The 22,204-nt window shown below is 40.7% G+C and overlaps 1 protein-coding gene across 6 annotated transcripts in view; it reads right to left on the bottom strand.

The window, feature by feature from the left end:
- INPP4B (inositol polyphosphate-4-phosphatase type II B) overlaps positions 1–22,204 on the bottom strand; it is a 936,630-nt gene that overhangs the window by 127,497 nt on the left and 786,929 nt on the right. For all 6 annotated transcript variants that reach the window (XM_073604287.1, XM_073604305.1, XM_073604278.1 and 3 more), the window contains one exon: positions 7,674–7,883. In XM_073604287.1, coding sequence (XP_073460388.1) covers positions 7,674–7,883 — 210 coding nt within the window. The remainder of the gene's footprint in view (positions 1–7,673; positions 7,884–22,204) is intronic.

The following is a 22,204-nucleotide window of genomic DNA, read 5'->3' on the forward strand; positions in this document are numbered from 1 at the left end:
GTGACTTATTTGGGCAATTTACTGGCTTTCACTGCTGAAAATAACAGTTGTTATACAAAATTATTTTGATAGCTTAGTGGCTGTGGAGGACTGGTCACCCATAAGAAAAAAATCCAAATTCCAAGTGTTTACTAGTTAAAATGCAAGTCTGATTCCCCGTGAAGGGTTGTACAGTTCTGAAAATTATAAAGGACTGTGAACTCTTTTTAAATGTAAATTTTCCTAACCTAAAATGCTAGATAATAAGAAGCCATATTGAGTAGAATGTCTACCACCTTAGTGGCCCACAAGGGGGTTAAGGGCTTTTGTAAGCAAGAAGACCTAAGATCGGGATTTGTTCCTCTAATCACATCCTAGCTTTAGCACCACTACTCTGGGCCCGCAGACTACAATACAAACATTACAGGCCATGTATTTCTGTCCTAAACTGGTACTTCAAAATAAAAGGGTGCTTTAACACTGTCCATTTATGATACTGTATTAGGTTTAGAAAAACACCAGAATACAATTACAGGAATAATAATAGAAAAACTGTATACGTTACATTCTATGTACGCCTATAATTAAATGTGTACCAGCCATATTGAAAAAAAAGACAACTGTAAGCATTTCATATAAAATTAAAGCCTCATTAGAATTCCCCTTCCCAGAATCCAGCTTAGGTGCTTTGGTTTTACACTAGGTTCAGGACTGTAAATAACTCGGAAACACAAGTTAAAGATGGCAGCTCATTAGAGTCTGGAGAAGAATTGATTTCTAGGTTATTTGTAGTGTATAATTTAGAGCTTTGGTTTCCTGCGCTAGCCATTGGGGATCTGGAGCAGGCAAGGTTTAGGGCTATCGCTGCTTAATGAAGCACAAGTGGGTCAGTCACATTGACTGAGCTGGTTTGCTGAACAATAAAATAGAAAAGAGGGAACAGCTAGGAACAAACTGTAACTGAAGAATACAAGTGGCAGAAAACAATATAAGATGACAGTGTTATTTTTTGGGGGGGAAGGTCAGGTACTGTTTCAGTTCAACTCCTACTAGAATGTATTTAACCACTTCAGCCCTGGGAAGATTTGGCTGCTCAATGACCAGGCCATTTTTTGCAATACGGTACTGCGTCACTTTAACTGACAATTGCGCGGTCGTGCCACGCTGTACCCAAACAAAATTGACGTCCTTTTTTTCCCACAAATAAAGCCTTTTTTGGTTTGATCACCTCTGCGGTTTTTATTTTTTATGCTATAAACAAAAGAGGAGTGACAATTTTGAAAAAAAAACACAATATCTGTTACTTTTTGCTATAATAAATATCCCAAATTTTAAAAAACAAAACAAAATTTTCCCTCATTTTAGGCCGATATGTATTCTTCTACATATTTTTGGTAAAAAAAAAAAATTGTATATTGATTGGTTTGCGCAAAAGTTATAGCAGCTACAAAATACAGGATAGATTTATGGCATTTTTATTATTTATTTTTTTACTAGTAATGGTGGCGATCAGCGATTTTTATCGGGACTGCAATATTGTGGCGGACAAATTGCACACTTTTGACACATTTTTAGGACCAGTGAAATTTATACAGTGAGCAGTGCTATACAATGCACTGATTACTGTATAAATGACACTGGCGGGGAAGGGGTTAACAATAGGGGTGATCAAGGGGTTAACTGTGTTCCCTAGGTGTGTTCTAACTGTAGGGGGGATGGGACTGCCTAGGGGAAGAGAGAGGTCGGTGTTCATACATAGTATGAACACACAATCTGTCTCTACTCCCCTGAAAGAACCAGGATTTGTGTGTTTACACACACACACATCCCTGTTCTCGTTCTGTAATGAGCAATCGCGGGTGCCCGGAGGTCATCGCGCCCGCCGGGCACTCACATTGCTCCAGGGACACGCATCGGGCGCACTGCTGGAGGCATCTTAAAGAGCTGACGTGCAGCTACGACGGTTCGCGTAGGGGAGCCAACCTACCATAGTATAACTGCGGCGACTGGTCTGGAAACAGTTAATAAGCAATGTTCTATTGCAACAACATTTCCTATCCTACCTGAAAAAGAAATCTTAAAAACACTTGGCTTTTTGAATGTAGACAAACTGTCACTGAAGTGTTGGACTAAGGTATGGCTTCAGATTTATCTTAACCACACTTTAGCACAACAGTTGAAACCATTTCACACAAACAGCTTGTAAGTCATAAGCCTAGTACACACAATCAGAAAATCATACGGAAAATACCGCTTTCCAAGCAATCGTATGATAATCTGATAATCTTAGTACACAGCTTTTGAGAGCTGATCAGGACAGGTCGTGCAAAAAGGGGCGCCCCCCTTGCCCCAAAGCACCAACCCCCCCCATGTTGAGGGCATACGGCCTGGTACGGTTCAGGAGGGGGGGCACTCGCTCGTCCCCACCCCCTTTCCCGACCGACTGGGCTGTATGCTCGGATAAGGGTCTGGTATGGATTTTGAGGGGGACCCCCACGCCGTTTTTCAGCTCAGGGGTTCCCCTTAAAATCCATACCAGACCGAAGGGCCTGGTATGCCCTTGGAGGGGAACCCATGCCGTTTTTTTATTTAAAATTTGGCGTGGAGTTCCCCCTCAAGATTCATACCAAACAGTGCCTGGCATTGACCTGGCACTTTGGCCAATCAGGAAGCAGGTCTGACGTCCTGCCTCCTGATTGGCAGGGAGGAAGGTTAGGGTGAAAATAGAGAAAATTAATACGCTATCATCACACAATTGGGTGGGATCAGGGCGCACTCTCTGCACCCTAAGCCCACCCTATTTTGAAGCCTATTAGAGCCTCTGGCTCTAATTGGGTGCTTCAAAAAGTTTTCTTCAGTTTTTATTAGTCTTTTTTAAAGCTGAGTTCTACCCAGAATTTTTTTTTTTTAAAAGGTAATTTGTTCTATTAAACAATTTTAAATAATCCATGTTATTAATGAAATCGCTGCTCAATTCCCATTTTTAATAGTGCTTACTTTTTATTTCTTCTCTGCAGAGCACTTCCATCTGTAGTATGGGCATGTGAAGCCCACTGGCATTCTCTTCCTGGATATGGTGATGTTGGATACCCAGCATGCACCTCCCATTCTCGTGCGTGCGCCGTTTGCACAGGGAAAGGATTATTGTTGTTGCCATAACAACAGTCGGTGAAGGAGGAAGTGCCTGCCCCGCATAATTTCCGGTCTCTAAACAACACGATTCTAGCCTTTGGCGCTGCCTACTGACTCCTGGGAAAGATGACACACATCTCCCAGGAGCACAGGCGCCAAGGGATATGACGTCAATCACCGCGGACCCGGAAATGGCAGAATAGAAGGGACCCCATAACAACAGTGGTTACTGAGTGAGTAAAAAAATATATATTATATATATCCAAATGTTGTTGCTCAAGGAGAATGCTATGGATTTATGTAAAGTTAATTTTATGGGTGGAACTCCTCTTTAAGGTTGACATACACATAGATATAATTGTTTGATTATAATTCATCACAAGGAAATGACTAATTTGCCTGAAATGCATATCAGCATCTCATTGGTAATATTATTTCAATGAACTCTAAATTGCTACTGCTAAATCACCAAAGAACAACGACTTGTCGCAGAGAATTTACAACTCTTCAGATCACAGCAGTGGTGTCCTTGGGTATCTTTATGTATTCATTTCCTTCCATATATACTGAAACTTTTGTACAAGTTCAACACGTATGACCAGCTCTAATCAGATGAGAAGGTTAAATACCAAAGTGATGTTATTACCTGCCAGAAATTATACATACACTGCATAGAACACTGCCCTAAACAAAGGCAAGTTACTGGTGACATACTATTGGACTCAGCCCTTGATCTTTTTAAACAACCTGTAAGCGACATGCAAAAGGCTTTGCAAGTAAGCCATGCCCTTTTGCTGATAGCATAAAGATATTTAATACTTCATGGAAATATGTGTGACACGTAAAGCTAGTTTGCAAAAAAAGGAAATCAGGTATTAGGAATTTTCAAAGGAAAAAAAATGCTAGTTTAAAACACTGGAGGTACAAGTCTGCCTACAATTACTAAAGAGCAGGAGACAAGAGAGGTTTTATTCCAAGGAAATTCAAAATGAGAGAACAGTACATCCAGACAGTTGGCAGTGCTAGCAAAATTCTTGGATGCATCAGTAATGGGATTACTACCTGAAGGTCAAAGTTAATGATTTTCCAGTACACCACTTTAGTTGGGCCTCACCTGGAATATTGTATGTGGTTGTTAAGAGCTTACTAACACAGAAATACTGAAGGATATTAATAAAATAAAGCAAATCCAAGTAGTGCTTATCAAAACAGTTAAAAAAAAATCGTCAATTTATAGTTTTTCTGTCGAATTTCTTACTGTAACCCATTAAAAGTATTTGATCCAGGTTTCTACATTACAGATGACAGTTCCATAAAAAAGGGGTAGTGATGAGAAACGCCATACAAAAATATGCTACAGTATATATGTACTAATCTTAGGATTTTTTGTTATAAACACATTTTCTAAAGGTCATATGCATAAAATAAAAAGGAAAAAAAATCCCAGCATAAACAAAATGATGATTCTGTAAATACAGAGATATAAAAAAAATGACCAATTAACTGCAATCATTTTCCTACTAAAAACATGTGTCAACCAAATGCACAGCGTAAGAGCTATTAAAGCCATGCAGAGGGAGGAAATCTCCCTGTGTGGCTTAACTTCACTTGCTCTGATGAATCACACCATCTTCAATTACCATCGCTAAAATTAGTCCAGTATTATTCATGCTGGGCTTTAAAACAATGTTTCTCTGAGGTAATATTAGTTTTCCCAATTATATCGGAGTTAAACAGTTATCTTTGCAGTTCAAAACTCAGTTTGCTTTTGACTTTCTGACCATATTAGCCATTTATAGAATGAAAATGTCTTATTGGCAGTTTGCAGACATTGGACAGTCATAGGATGCTGGAAATGTGACTTTGATAAAAACTTTGCTTTACATTTCCCATAGAAAGATAAGCATATGTGTTTCTAAGCTTTTGAACATGCATACAGTATGTATTTGTTTTTGTCTCTATACTAACAAAGGATCAGCTAAAAAAAAAACAGTTCGTCCAGTAGCCACACTAGCCATTCAACAACAGTGGTCAAATAAATTTTGCCATGAATTTTAGACACCCCAGTTGTCTTCCAGTACTGACCAAAAGTGTGTGTAGGCGTGTTGGTTGGTGCTGATCAGGAGTCGATTGCCAGTGAGGGTTTTACATAGTTAGGCTGAAGTCCATCTAGTTCAACCAATGGAAAAAAAATCTATACCCTACAGGGTAATATGATTACATTTCACCGAGTTTGGGATCGATGGGTTTCCCAATTCCACCTGAGGGACATTGACCATCGCCTTCTAGAAATTTGATGTGTGCTGAGATTTTTAACAGGGGCTCTTCCTCCCCTTTTTACCTCCACAACAACTTTTATGGCCTGTACACACGACCAGTTTTCCCGTCGGAATAAACTCTGAAGGTTTTTCCAATGGAATTCCGCTCAAGCTGTCTTGAATACACACGGTCACACCAAATTCTGACCGTCCAGAACGTGGTGACGTACAACACGTACGACGGAACTAGAAAAAGGAAGTTCAATAGCCAGTATCTAATAGCTTCCATCTCGTACTTGCTTCAAAGCATGTGTCGTTTTTGGTAGGTCGGAACAGCATACAGACGAGCGGTTTTCCCGAATTTTCGGCGGAAAAAGTCAGATGGAGCATACACGCGATCGGAATATACGATGAAAAGCTCCCGTCTGACATTTTCTGTCGGACATTCCGCTTGTGTGTACACGGCATTAGCTTTAATTTCCTGGATCATCACTCTCTGGAGGTATTACATTTAACTGTTAATATCCAGTTATATTTTGTGGATTTACGAATGCATCCATCTTCTTTTTTAAACAATTAACTGAGCTGGCCAGGACTAGTTCATGAGGGAGTCTATTCTACATTTCCCCAGCTCTTACTGTGAAAAAGCCTTTCCGTATGTAAAGGTTAAGCCTCTTTTTCTCCAGAAGAAAAGAGTGTCCCTTTATCCTCTGATTTGTCCATAATGAGTAACTCCAATGAACGCAGTTCACTATATGGACCATTTATGTATTCACACACGGTGATCATATACCCCTTAATCACCACTTCTCAAAGGAGAATATATTTAGTTCAGATAATCTTTCTTCATAATTGAGCCCCTCCATGTCCATTGTCAGTTTGTGAACTGATGCACAAAACTGAACTGCATATTCCACATGAGGACTTACTAATGCTTTGTATAGGGACAACATTATGTATCTCCCTCTGGAGTCTATACCTCTTTTAACACAAAAATCTTGCTAGCTTTAGAAGCTGCAGCTTGGCATTGCATGCTATTATTACGTTTATGATCTACCAGAATGCCCAGATCCTTCTTCACTATTGACTCCCCCAGTTGTACTCCCCCTAGTATGTATGATGCATGCATATTTATAGCCCCCAAGTCCATAACTTTACATTTATCAACAAAAAAAAACAAAAAACGATTGCCTCATAGTTGCCCAATCAATAAATACATTGAGGTTGGCTTGTAATTTGGGCCATCCTATAGGGACGTAATTCCACTACCTACCTGTAGCTTGGTGTCATTTGAAAACACAGAAATGGTACGTCCAATCCTAAACTCTATATCATTTTTATAAATAGGTTAAAAAGTAAGGTTCACAATACTGAGACTTGGAGTACACCACTAATAACCGTAGACCATGCAAAATACAAATCAATAATCACTACTTTCTGAATTTGGTCTTTGACATTTACAAAAATAATGGCTTAGCAGTAAAGTAAATGCGTTTTGAGGGGGTATGTGTAATATGTGACTGTGCATTGAAACAATATTCAATAAATAATATAAATAATAATTATATGTAAATCCTAACAATGGATATCTCTTATTTGCTCCTTTGTGTTTTGCCAAGTATATCATTAAAAGCATTTAGTCATATCAATTCCATAAGTTAAAAAAATACAAGTTGATTCTGCCAGAAATCCAGTGCCGCCCTGCATCTTGCATTCTTCTCCCAAGTATTTCTATCGGCTCTGCTTAGTTTGTCTCTGTAAACTACAGTATGTCTGTCCCCATGTTAGCATTGTCACCCAAGGAGCATTGTCACCCAAGGAAAGGAAATGTGTTCCTGGCAGGATCATCAGGTGAAGATAAATTTAATAAACCTGCAAAAAGGAAACCAATGCAGCTATGACATCTAATCATTGTTAGGCTGCACTATATTACATTTTTGTTCTCGAGTTTAGATACCCATTAAGTCCTTAAATGGGTTAGGATGTCTGAAGTGGTGCAGGTAGCTCTTTTAAGTTAGAGTTTGCACTCAAGAAACTAAGGTTATATTAAGGGTAGCAAGCTATAGACATACTAGTATAGCGAGCACATCATCTATATCCTACACTCAAAACCACAAATACATTTTTGCTAAAGCGCTACTGCCTCATTGGTTCTGTTCAGCAAAAGAGCACAAATATGTAATGCTGTTTACATTCCTCCAAAGCATCATTACAGCAGATTATAACACACCAACAATAGGTACAACTTGGACTTAAAGTCCTTATCCCATTATCCATATAGGAAGATGAATGAGGGGTACTTACCCATTCTTCCTCATCATATTCAGAGTGATGAGGTATAGAATCTTGTCTTGTTATAGGATTCACAGGCTCCTGACCCTGAAGATCATTCTCATCAGTGCTTATCTTCGGGTCTGTGAGCTTCTTATTTGCACAGCCTGGCCGAGCAGTGTACAGTGCCAGAAGAGCATTGCTTACCAGCTGGTCCTTAAATGAATGGACAAATAACTCTGTCTGTAGTGTGAAAAAAAAAGAAAAAGAAAATAGCATCTTATGTCAAGTGTGGGCTTCAGCAAATATTTACTCAGTTCCGTCACACTTATTTCCATGCCAAATGCTTTATTAACTAGTTTGAATCCTGCACACACACAGAAAAAACAAGAGTCCCCATCGTAAAACTTCATTTGTGGTCAAGTGAAATGGCTATGTTTCAGTGTACTGTTTACGATGAAGTCAGGGCTCATAACTTAAGAAAGAAAAATAGATGTAAAATCATTTTGCTTTAAAGACAGCCATTAACATTTCACTTAACAGTTTTACTACCCAGATGGGATTGTATAAACTGTCATATGGCTTGAAATAAAACGTCGGTCTGAAAATTATCTAAAGGAACAGAAATATGCATTTGATTGCAGTGTGCTATTATAAAGGAGGGGGCGGATTTAATTGGGCTATGATAAAAGGTATTTCATTATAGATCACTGTAATGATAAATAGCCTCATTTTATAAATATGCTGTTAGATATGGTAGATATTGTACACCTCTGTAGATATAGTAACTTTACACTCCAATGCAAAGGTATCTTAGTATAGATGATCTCCATAAAGAGATTCCTAAAAGCACAGGATATTAATTTGACCATAACCACATATAGAGCCTTCTGTTTCCTCTCCCAAAGTATGATTATAAAATCATTGACTAAATCAATATATGGTTGTTACATTTTCATAATGCATCAAAATTTGATTGCATTATCATATTATCACAAATGTAGAATGAATCAACATATGGCTGCGATATCACTATACTGAAGCACAGAATGAATCAAAATGACACGGATTTAATGCAGAAAGAAGTTTATTCATGCAGTTTATCATTTTGGTAAAGGAGTACCTTTGGCCCTTGCAACCGGAGAGCATTATAGCCGTGTGTGCAAGTTGATCAGTAACCATTCATTTGATGGTTGATAAGTCATTTTAAATGATGATGAATACATTATGTTAAAGGAAACCTACAATGGCAGAAACAAAGACTGCTATTGAAGACATCTTCATCTAAAGACTGGTGATCATCCTTACTACATAAGAATGCTCTGGCTCACTTACCAAGGACAGGTATGATATTAAGGGCTGCTGTCCTGACTCTGATCTTCATACTTCAGATGGGTGAGCAGAACAGCCAAACAACTACCATTTTCAGAGGGAAATCAGCTATAGTATCCATTTTTGCAGTGTGCTGTTAATAGATACTGCCATCAGGGAATACTTTTTTAATGAAGGGGTATAATCCGTGACTAACAATGTTTAGGTAGGTAGTAGGTGTCAAATTAACATTTTTATGAATGGCAGGACCCAAGGTTTCTCAGCAGAACATTGCCCAAAGCACTAGCTTATCTTCTCCCTATCGGCATAATGGTGCCATCTTCTCCCCAGGTAAGCAATGTATATGTACCCAGCAATCCACATACTGTAATGGAAAAGAAAACATGATTCATCAGACCAGGCCACCTTTTTCTATTTCTCCGTGGTCTAGTTATGATACTTGCGTGCCCATTGCAGGCACTTCTGACTGTGAACACTGGTCAGTATGGATACCCTGACTGGTCTGCAGTGACACAGCCCCATACACAACAAACTGCGATGCCCATTTTTTCTGCTTTCAGCACATCAACTTCATGAACAACATGTTTACTTGCTGCCTAATATATCCCACTGACTTTCAGGTGCCATTGTAAGGAGAAAACCAATGTTATTCACTTAATCTCTTAGTTTTCATACAGTTATGGCTGACCAATGTATTTCACCCATTGCCTTGTCCTCCTGCTCCCCAATCCCATGCCTCCATTTTACAAAAACACATCACTGTAGGCCAGCATCTCTTCCAGGTTCCCTTTGCTGGCCCACTGATGATGGTCGCACAAAATCTTGTGCATGTACATTAATCCTCCACTGATGACGTAGCACCAAAAGACATATACATAGCAATAAATTAATTAAGGATATCTTGCCATTCTCCATGAATTCTTTCATTCATTGCCATGTAATTGCGCCTTTCCTCACATGACATATCTTCTTTGATAAAAGCAAAGCCTAACTGCAAGATTTTCTGAGAGTTAACAAAATATTGCAAGATCTTGCAGCTTTGTAATGAGATCTCCTGGGAAGGCAGTAGTTACATTGTCTTCCCAGGGGACACCAATGTGGCCAGGGCTACCTCGCCACTGCCTAGAACAGTGTTTTTCAACTCCAGTCCTCAAGGCGCCCCAACAGGTCATGTTTTCAGGCTTTCCATTATTTTGCACAGGTGATTTGATCAGTTTCACTGCCTTCGTAATTACCACAGCTGTTTCATCTGAGGGAAATCCTGAAAACATGACCTGTTGGGGTGCCTTGAGGACTGGAGTTGGCACTGGCCTAGAAGAACCCAGAGGTCCTAAAGAAGGAAAAAGAAAGTGGATGATTGTAGAACAGCATGCTTAGTAGGGGCTTGGTTATTTGGAGGGAAAATGTCCACTCTAATAACTCTCAGAGCTTAAAAGAGGAACTGCAAGAGACATAACTCAAACAAAGCACCTAGAAGAATAAGATGCACAAAAAATGGAAACCTATTGCAAAAACATCAGTACCTTACTTTTCCTTACTGGCTATTTGTAAAGGAGTGGGAGAAAAACATAATAATATGCAAATCCCATTCATGGTCAAAATTGCCACAAATTTCTAGTGGGTCAGTGCCTACTGCAGGAAAGTAGAAGGAAACTGTAGCAAACCTGAGCCAGACTTATGATATGACAAAAGTAACGATACTCCACTATTAAACGAGTGCCTGTTTAAAGGTCCCTCCATACAAGTGTATATACAGTATCTCACAAAAGTGAGTACACCCCTCACATTTTTGTAAATATTTTATTATATCTTTTCATGTGACAACACTGAAGAAATGCCACTTTGCTACGATGTAAAGTAGTGAGTGTACAGCTTGTATAACAGTGTAAATTTGCTGTCCCCTCAAAATAACTCAACACAAAGCCATTAATGTCTAAACTGCTGGCAACAAAAAGTGAGTACACCCCTAAGTGAAAATGTCCAAATTGGGCCCAATTAGCCATTTTCCCTCCCCGGTGTCATGTGACTTGTTAGTGGCACAAGGTCTCAGGTGTGAATGGGGAGCAGGTGTGTTAAATTTGATGTTATCACTCTCACTCTCTCATACTGGTCACTGGAAGTTCAACGTGGCACTTCATGGCAAAGAACTCACTGAGGATCTGAAAAAAAGATTTGTTGCTCTACATAAAGATGGCCTAGGCCAGTGATGGCGAACTTTGGCACCCCAGATGTTTTGGAACTACATTTCCCATGATGCTCATGCACTCTGCAGTGTAGTTGAGCATCATGGGAAATGTAGTTCCAAAACATCTAGGGTGCCAAGGTTTCGCCACCACTGGCCTAGGCTATAAGTGGATTGCCAAGGCCCTGAATCTGAGCTGCAGCACGGTGGCCAAAACTATACAGTGGTTGAACAGGACATGTTCCACTCAGAACAGGCCTAGCCATGGTCTACCAAAGATGTTGAGTGCACATGCTTAGCGTCATATGAAAAAGTTGTCTTTGGGAAACAGACATATGAGTGCTGCCAGCATTGCTGCAGAGGTTGAAGGGGTGGGGGGTCAGCCTGTCAGTGCTCAGACCATACGCCACACACTGCATCGAATTGGTCTGCATTGGCTGTCGTCCCAAAAGAAAGCCTCTTCCAAAGATGATGCACAAGAAAGCCCACAGTTTGCTAAAGACAAGCAGACTAAGGACATGGATTACTGGAACCATGTCCTGTGGTCTGATGAGACCAAGTTAAACTTATTTGGTTCAGATGGTGTCAAGCGTGTGTGGCGGCAACCAGGTGAGGAGTACAAAGACAAGCGTGTTTTGCCTACAATCAAGCATGGTGGTGGGAGTGTCATGATCTGGGGCTGCATGAGTGCTATCAGCACTGGAGAGCTACAGTTCACTGGGGGAACCATGAATGCCAAAATGTACTGTGACATACTGTAGCAGAGCATGATCCCCTCCCCTTGGAGACTGGGCTGCAGGGCAGTATTCCAACATGATAACGACCCCAAACACACCTTCAAGACGACCACTGCCTTGCTAAAGAAGCTGAGGATAAAGGTGATGGACTGGTCAAGCATGTCTTCAGACCTAAACCCTATTGAGCATCTGTGGGGCATCCTAAAAACGGAAGGTGGAGGAGCGCAAGGTCTTTAACATCCACCAGCTCCGTGATGTCATCATGGAGGAGTGGAAGAGGACTCCAGTAGCAACCTGTGAATCTCTGGTGAACTCCATGCAACACAGGCTGGAGTGGATAGCAGTGGTAATAGCTGTGAGACGCTGTGAGAGGCTGAGAGAGGGGGATGATGACGCTGGGAAAGTACACAGAATGCCTCTCTCTCGCTCGCTCGTGCATGAGATAAGGGAATTACCTGTCACTCACAGCAAGGGGGAGAAACGGACATATATTTTTCTATCTGACCATTTTTATCTCACTGAAAAAAGATAAGAGGACTGCTCAGAGCTTGATTAATTCTTTGTAGCAAGACTGGACACAGATGACATGAAATCCTACACTGTACAAGGTGCAAGCCTTAATTAAAAAAAAACAAATTCGGGTTTACATCCACTTTAAATCACTATACTCTACTGAAATCTTTTAAAAAAAAACATAATCCTGATTCTGCTACTTGTTTGTATACAAATGTGTATATATATTATAAATTTAAATGAAAGCTTTTTTAAATCTGAATTTAATAAAGTGTAGTGCGTTTATAACAGTACAATAAATTCTCAAAGCTGTAATTATTTAATATGCGTTTGTTAGCTTATGATAATTTTCACATGAAAATGCTCAATTCACAAAAATAAATATAGCATTGATGTAGTTTAATTCCGTTGCGCATAAAACGAACAGCTGTTGAAAGCCTGTATTTCTCATGAATCACAATTTTTTCACCACCTCAAATCATGCCTTTTCCTACTCTCCTAAATAGACACATTAGAAAATCTTTTAACATCAGCCAATAGAACAGTATTTTTATGAGCCAAAATGTGCAATAATCCTGTGAAGTCACTTATTATACAAAATACTACAAAAATGATAATGTAATGTGATAGTAATATACACTATTTTGTCAAAAGTATTGGGACGTTTGCTTTTACATGCACATGAACTTTAATGGCATCTCAGTCTTGGTCCGCAGGGTTCAATATTGCATTAGCCCATGCTTTAGAGCTATAACAGCTTTAACTCTTCTGGGAAGGCTGTCCACAAAGTTTAGGAGTGTGTCTATGGGAATGTTTGACCATACTTCCAGAAGGACATTTGTTAAGTCACACACCAATTCATCCCCAAGGTGTTCTATCGGGTTGAGGTCAGGACTCTGTGCAGGCCAGTCAAGTTCCCCCACCCCAAACTCGTTCATTCATGTCTTTATGGACCTTGCTTTGTGCACTTGTGTGCAGTCATGTTGGAATAGGAAGGGGCCATCCCCAAACTGTTCCCACATAGTTGGGAGCATGAAATTGTCCAAAATGTCTTGGTGTGCTGACACCATCCAGAGTTTCCTTCACTGGAACTAAGGGGCCAAGCAGAACCCCTGAAAAACAACTCCACACCATAATCCTCACTCCACCAAATGATGTGGACCAGTGCACAAAGCAAGGTCCATAAAGACATAGATGAGTGAGTTTGGGGTGGAAGAACTTGACTGGCCTGACCTCAACCAGACAGAATGCCTTTGAAATTAATTAGAGCAGAGACTGTGAACCAGGCCTTCTCGTCCACATCAGTGCCTGACCTCACAAATGCGCTTCTGGAAGAATGGTCAAACATTCCCATAGGCACACTCCTAAACCTTGTCTACAGCGTTCCCAGAAGAGTTGAAGCTGGTATAGCTGCAAAGGGTGGGCCAACTCAATATTGAACCCTACAGACTAAGACTGGGATGCCATTAAAGTTTGTGTGTGTATAAAGGCAGGTTTCACAATACTTTTGACACTATAGTGTGTGTGTGTGTTTATATATACAGTGGGGATGGAAAGTATTCAGGCCCCCTTAAATTTTTCACTCTTTGTTATAAATGCAGCCATTTGCTAAAATCATTTAGGTTCATTTTTTTCCTCATTAATGTACACACAGCACCCCATATTGACAGAAAAACACAGAATTGTTGACATTTTTGCAGATTTATTAAAAAAGAAAAACTGAAATATCACATTGTCCTAAGTATTCAGACCCTTTGCTCAGTATTTAGTAGAAGCATCCTTTTGATTTAATACAGTCATGAGTCTTTTTGGGAAAGATGCAACAAGTTTTTCACACCTGATTTGGGGATCCTCTGCCATTCCTCTTTGCAGATCCTCTCCAGTCCTGTCAGGTTGGATGGTAAACGTTGGTGGACAGCCATTTTTAGGTCTCTCCAGAGATGCTCAATTGGGTTTAAGTCAGGGCTCTGGCTGGGCCATTCAAGAACAGTCACAGAGTTGTTGTGTGACTCCATTATTTTAGCTGTGTGCTTAGGGTCATTGTCTTGTTGGAAGGTAAACCTTCGGCCCAGTCTGAGGTCCTGAGCCCTCTGGAGGAGGATATCCCTGTACTTGGCCGGATTCATCTTTCCCTCGTTTGCAACCAGTCGTCCTGTCCCTGCAGCTGAAAAACACTCCCAGAGCATGATGCTGCCATCACCATGCTTCACTGTTGGGACTGTATTGGACAGGTGATGAGCAATGCCTGGTTTTCTCCACACATACTGCTTAGAATTAAGGCCAAAAAGTTCTATCTTGGTCTCATCAGACCAGAGAATCTTATTTCTCACCATCTTGGAGTCCTTCAGGTGTTTTTTAGCAAACGTCATGCAGGGTTTCATGTGTCTTGCACTGAGGAGAGGCTTCCGTCGGGCCACTCTGCCATAAAGCCCCGACTGGTGGAGGGCTGCAATGATGGTTGACTTTCTACAACTTTCTCCCATCTCCCGACTGCATCTCTGGAGCTCAGCCACAATGGTCTTTGGGTTCTTCTTTACCTCTCTCACCAAGGCTCTTCTCCCCCAATAGCTCAGGAACCTTAAGTGCAGCAGAAATTTTTTTGTAACCTTGGCCAGATCTGTGCTTTGCCACAATTCTGTCTCTAAGCTCCTCAGGCAGTTCCTTTTGACCTCATGATTCTCATTTGCTCTGATATGCACTGTGAGTTGTAAGGTCTTATATAGACAGGTGTGTGGCTTTCCTAATCAAGTCCAATCAGTATAATCAAACACAGCTGGACTCAAATGAAGGTGTAGAACCATCTAAAGGATGATCAGAAGAAATGGACAGCACCTGAGTTAAATAGATGACTGTCACAGCAAAGGGTCTGAATACTTAGGACCATGTGATATTTCAGTTTTTCTTTTTTAATAAATCAGCAAAAATGTCAACAGTTCTGTGTTTTTCTGTCAATATGGGGTGCTGTGTGTACATTAATGAGGAAAAAAATGAACTTAAATGATTTTAGCAAATGGCTGCAATATAACAAAGAGTGAAAAATTTAAGGGGGTCTGAATACTTTCTGTCCCCACTGTGTATATGTATATATATATATATATATATATATATATATATATATATATAAAAACACACAGCGTATACTTTATATATAGGGAAGGGAAAAAAGTATTTGATCCCCTGTTGATTTTGTCTATAATTTTAATGGTAGGTTTATTTTAACAGTGAGAGACAGAATAACAACAATAAAATACAGAAAAACCCATTTCAAAATAGTTATAAATTGATTTGCATTTTAGTGAGTGAAATAAATATTTGACCCCTTCGCAAAACATGACTTAGTACTTGGTGGCAAAACCCTTGCTGGCATTTACAGACGTTTCTTGTAGTTGGCCACCAGGTTTGCAGACATCTCAGGAGGGATTTTGTCCCACTTCTCTTTGCAGATCCTCTCCAAGTCATTAAGGTTTCGAGGCTGACGTTTGGTAACTCGAACCTTCAGTTCCCTCCCAATATTTTCTATGGGATTAAGCTCTGGCTAGGCCACTCCAGGACCCTAATGTGCTTCTTCTTGAGCCACTCCTTTGTTGCCTTGGCTGTGTGTTTTGGGGTCATTGTCATGCTGGAATACCCATCCACGATCCATGTTCAATGCCCTGGCTGAGAGAAGGAGGTTCTCACCTAAGATTTGACAGTAAATGGCCCCCCGTCCATTGTCCCTTTGATGCGGTGAAGTTGTCCTGTCCCCCCCATAATGTTTCCACCTCCATGTTTGACATTGGTGATGGTATTCTTGGGGTCATAGGCAGCATTCCTCCTTCTCCAGTTGAGTTGATGTCAAAGAGCTTGATTTTGGTCTCATTTGACCACAACAATTTCACCCAGTTTAGGCGGCCCTGTACATGTGCTTTCTTGAGCAGGGGGACCTTGCGGGCGCTGCAGGTTTTAAGTTCTTCATTGTGTAGCATGTTATCAATTATTTTCTTGGCGACTATGGTCCCAGCTGCCTTGAGCTCATTGGCAAAATTCTCCCGTGTAGTTCTGGGCTGATTCCTCACCGTTCTTATGATCACTTAAACTCCACAAGGTGAGATCTTGCATGGAGCCCCAAACCGAGGGAGATTGACAGTTATTTTGTGTTTCTTCCATTTGTGAATAATCGCACTAACTGTTGTCACCCTCTCACCAAGCTGCTTGCCGATGGTCTTGTAGCCCATTCTAGCCTTGTGTAGGTCTACAATTCTGTCCCTGACATCATTGGACAGCTCTTTGGTCTTGGACATGGTGGAGAGATTGGAATCTGATTGATTGCTTCTGTGGACAGGTATAATATAAACAGGTAACAAGCTGAGATTAGGAGTCAATAATGAGAAACGGGCTGTTTGAAAGACTTTTGAGGTTACACTATGTACTCTACAGAGTAATTCTGTACTGAGCAGGGATGTTTTTGGTTAAAACATGATCTAGTTATCTCACCTTTTCCCAATAGTTGTATGTAATGAGAAGTAACTACTACATAAAAGACACACTTTCTGCTGAAAAGACTTTTGGAACGTAACGACGAATGGAACGTAACGAATTAATAATAATAAATAATAATAATAAAAACGTTTTATTATTATTTATTGTTATTAATTTGTTATGTTCCATTCGTTAAGATGCGGCATTCATTATTTTGGATAATTCATAACTTCGGATAAATTTGTATTCATTACATTCACTAACAGCCAAATTTGAAAGGAAATTCCAATACCTATAATTTAATAGTCAGGCATTATTATGTTTATTAGGAATTTCGTTCTTATTTTCAAATTTTCGGATTTTCGAATTTGCGAATTTCAATCATAACTAGCAACCCGGAAAAAAAAAGCACAAAAAAACAAATGAAACAAAAATGAACACATTTTTCGGCAGTGCATATGTCTACTAAACAGTATGTTCACTAGGCTATAGCAACACCGAATTTAGTATTATACAACTAAATTAGAATAAACCTGGCACAAAATCAGTGATAAATAATGGCATTAGAAAACAATAACAGCAATGATAATCAATACTGTGATAAGTCCTCTGTAAACAGTAGCATTTTAGAGTGCACTATAACTGAATGGCAGCAATGGAATTTAAAACTCCCTAAAGAGCTACCTCTTATTATGGACAGTAGGCAAAGTTCTTGTGAAACAGGTGCGTGAGCAGTTTTTAGCCCTAGTTCTTCAGCCAGCTAGAATTGGGGCCCAGTCTTTACAGTGGTGCATATGAATATAGTCCCAGTAAAGGCTGCATGCAGAAAATAATGCTGCTAGTTAGATGGCTAATCCCTAAGTGCTCAGTCTCTGCTAACAGCAATTGGTTAATGGCAACAGTATCCTCTCACCAGTCCCAGCGATACAGCTGATTTGTTCAGATGAAAGCTCACTTCTAGATCTGCCTCAAGGGACTCTGGTCCTCCACACATGGCTGCAGGCGTGTAGCAGGTTGATGTGCACACAGGAGCAGCAATGTGCACACCTTGGTCTCCTTATAGCCAAAATAGAAGTCCTTTATTATTTAGCCTGTAAAAATACATCTCTCACTCTCTTTATACCTGGCTTGCATTAGGAATTGTAGTTCCCCCACAGCCCTACCTTGTGCTTACCCGAGCCTGATCTCGATCCAGCTGTGTGCTGGAGAGCAGCGGCTCTCTCTGCTCTCTCCCTCCTCACTGGACATGGAGGAAGCAGCGGGAATCATTGCCTCCTGCTGCTATCAACCACAGCCAGTGAGGAGGGAGCGGGGGGCGGGGCCGAGTCACACTGTGTGCATCAATGGACACACAGAGCCTGACTTGGGATCATTTCCACACAAGTGCCGCCACCAGTGGGGGGACCCCAGAAGAAGAGGATCAGGGCTGCTCTGTACAAGACCATTGCACAAAGCAGGCAAGTATAACATGTCTGTTATTTTAAAAATAAAAAAACTGTTTCCATTACAAATCACTTTAATACCATCCATAAAATCCTGACATGAAGGTTATAGGACAGAATACAAAGTGCATAAACACAACATTAAGAAAGTTAGGAAATTCTGCATATATAGCACTTGTTCTGTATTCAAGGCCCTTTTATTTAACTATAATGTATTTTTAATGGACAGCAAGCTTAAACATAAATTTTTGCATATTGACATTTCCCTTGGTTATTGAAAGGCAATAGTGATTCACTGCAACCTGCTTTGAATTGTGTCAGGCCTTGAACTCTTTCCAAGCTGTACATATCCACTAGCTCTCATAGCATTGTAGAGGTATGGGGCTTCACAGGCCATCTGTCTACATAGACTTCTTTTCTTCTGAATCCAAATCGTGCTTGCCTAGTTTCTAAGGGAATAACTTTCCAAGCAGTTGCTGTTCTTTTAAGTTAGTCCCAATAAATGTCAAAATCAAAAACAATGTAAATAAATAATGTGCTTGAAGCATTACGCAAGTTAAAGACACCTGCTCTGCCTGCCATGGTGTAGCTCCAGCTTAGACTTAAGACTCCATATGAAAGGATGTATCAAAGATGTGTATGAAAATCCTCCTCTCATTCATTCTTTTGAAAGATTTCTTTATTTTTTTATGGTTAAAAATGTCCAGTGGATCAGCTGCAGCTAAATTTTAAGATGAAACATCAGCAGTCCTCAGTGCTGGACATCTAAAAGCTTCACCTTGGTGTTTCTAGGGTACTAAAAGCCTAGGGGCATGTCTAGTCACTCAGAAAAGGCAGACATTGTCAAATGTGAGCGTGGTTTAAAAGGGAGAAGGGAAACAGCACCTGCATTTCTAAGCTTAAACCAACTGCAAACAGCACCTTTTTTTTTCAACATTTATTCGTTTTCAAACCTCTTTTTTTAAAATGATTGTGACAGAAGTCACATTTTGAACATGTGCTTTTTTGCACAGTGTCCACCTCTAGATGTTGAAGCCTTTCTTCAACTCTTCTTTTAGTTACATTTCCTTTCTAAGCTTGCCAAAAAAAACATTTTCTGCCTGTGTCACAGAGCCTTACAGGTGCATAGCACTGACATGTTATTAAACACCTTGAATAGCACCTGGATAATCCTCCAGGGAAAAGGTTAACAAGCTGTGCTTAGCTGTTAGATGTCTGCTGATTAAGAGGCAGCAGAGCGGTTGATTATTTAGAAATTTTTTTTTTTTCTCTTTTGAGTAGCACATCTTTTTAATGTATGCAATATTTGGGAGTCTATTTACATGCAGGGATATTTTGTTTAATTTAATGTTGAATTCGCATTTTTGTTATATTATGTACGTTTATACATTGTAAAGTTGGGAGTTGTTTAGCTCAAGTGTAGAGCCCGCTAGCGAGAACAGTCCACACAAAATAGTTCCATTTCAGGGCTTGTTGGCCCACTTTTATTAACGAAAAAGAAAATGTCTAGGATTACCCATGCAGGGGTTTTCAATCTTCACACAAAGATTAAATATCCACACCAAACAATGGTAGACTCCTGGCTTATACTGTACATACAGCCATGCTGATCAGGCCTTCAACTTCAGGCCTTTGTCTGTTTCCCACAGACCATTCCCTATGTCAGCCCATATAGACAACAGCCCCTCGCTGCCCTGACCCTCAGGCTTGGGTCTTTGGCTTCTCCAAGTGCACACATGCACTCTCTGACTTCTCTCTTGCAAGCCTTGACTCCTCGAGAGGGTGGAGCCTAGGAACATGGTCAGGTGTCTACAAATAGCCCAGCACACACCTGACCAGTGTGCTGGAGATTCTCAAAATCAGGACCCAGGACTGGGGATTTCATCACACCCGGATTTCTAAGAAATCCCAGGCCTCCAGGTCCCAAAGTGGACTTTTCTGAGAAATTAGGAAACTGAAATACCAGTTTCCTCCCAAATACGCAAATCACCTGGAGCCCCTAAACCTGCTGGGTTGAGAATCCTGCATCATTACCCTGGTGGGATACCACACTGCCACATATACCCCCCCCCACTTGTTTCGACCCAGGAGTGGGTGGAAAACACAAGTACAATCTACTCATTTTAGCCCCTCTGATGCATCTATCACCTGCAGGGGTCCAAACCTGTCTGACTTCATTTTCAAAGGGAGGTCACTCTCTCGTGAGGTCACTTCCCCTGTGCCCCCTGCTACTCTTACTTGGGCCCTACAAAGACGTACACATGCCTTTTTAAGAGTGCGCTTCCAAAAGCACTGTCTTTCTATTTCCCTTGGGTCTACACTAGCCACCTTGCCAGTAGGGAGTTTACTAATCTTGGTACCTTTAACATGAGGCAGACATCTAAGCTTTAAGGGTCTGATACCATTAAAGTTATGAAGTGCTCCCTCAATTTACACTAAACCACCCTTTTCTCTTTACTTGATTTAGAAGGAACCACATTTTTAAACACTGGTTTAGTAATAAGGGAGGGCTCTTTTATTGGGCTGACACAGGTCCCTCTCTGCGGGCACCCTCTTACTGTCTAAACTTAGCGTCACTTGTTTCCTCACGTACACTGCATGCTTCATTTTGTCAGTTTCATCACTAACATCTTCATATGACTGCAGCATCATTCTAGTCTCTCTCTGAAGGACTTCCCGACTGTCTTGCCATTCTGAGGTTTTTAGGTCGTGTGACACCTTTAAAGATTTCAACTCTTTATTCCAGTATTCTTTCTGGTGCTTCCTAAATTGTGAAAGTACTTTACTCTGATTACTCCTCTGAACCTGAAGGGGGCCTACTACTACTACATTGTTAACCTCTGCTGTGTCTGCCATGTCATTCCCCATCTCATTACAATTATCAGGGTTAGCTGCAACCATATCAACTTGACCATCAGGTCTACCATTACTTTTTTGTCACCCACAGCAACAAAACCATCAAAAACCACAAGGGCACTACCCTTTTCATTATGGTCAAAATTAATTTCACCAGTGTTTGGCAGGGTAGTGTCTGAAGAGGAATCACACACAGCAGAGTTGTTGTCTCCCATGGCAACTTCACTATCCACCAACTCTACTGGCCCATGACTCTCTTCCAGCAACTGTCCTGACAATTGACCATCGCTAAATTCCATATTCTGGTTTGTGAACCCAATCACTTCATTTGCACTTGTGCCATCAGGCACTTCCACCAACACCAGCTTGTTTGGCAGGATATCACTCGTTACCACATCATTAGGCTCTTTGTGGATCACAGACATGACCTCTTCTGTGCATTTGCCCTTACTTGGTGCCTCCATCTTGTGAGCGACATCATCTGCAGTAGCAAGTGCACCCTTGCATATAAGATGTTCTGCAGGTCCTTCATCTGGCACTGCAGAAATCATGTCTGCTCCACTCTTACCAACGGAGGCCTTTTCCAACAAAGCCAAAAGGCTTTTTGCCCATCTGTCCCAGTCTGTTATCTCTGCGCTCCAATCAGAGGTACCACGCAGTACCGTTTTAACTGCATAAGGAGACCCAGAGGGACAGAGTGGCTCAGCAACAGACACATTGCACATGTCACTTTGATTCAAACCAGACTGTGGCAATACATTTTTAACCATAGCAGGCTGCAATACCACACTCTCACCACCTTGCTCTAGTGGTGCTTCATTAAACTCTTGAACATCTTCACACCTGTCATTGCCAGACTGCATTAACCTATTTCCATCATGAGTATTTTCAAACATAACAGTTTTAGTATTTAACATTTTGTTATCACTGGGTTCAGGTACCCTCTTATTTAGAGCGGCTCCATAGTTGTCCCGGGCAACCTCCAGCTCCAAAACGCAGAGCTCCCTGGGGGTTTCTAGGGACACCTCTATGACCTTTGTCACA

The sequence above is a fragment of the Aquarana catesbeiana genome, linkage group LG01, assembly GCF_042186555.1.
Source record: "Aquarana catesbeiana isolate 2022-GZ linkage group LG01, ASM4218655v1, whole genome shotgun sequence".
Taxonomy (NCBI): Eukaryota; Metazoa; Chordata; class Amphibia; order Anura; family Ranidae; genus Aquarana; species Aquarana catesbeiana.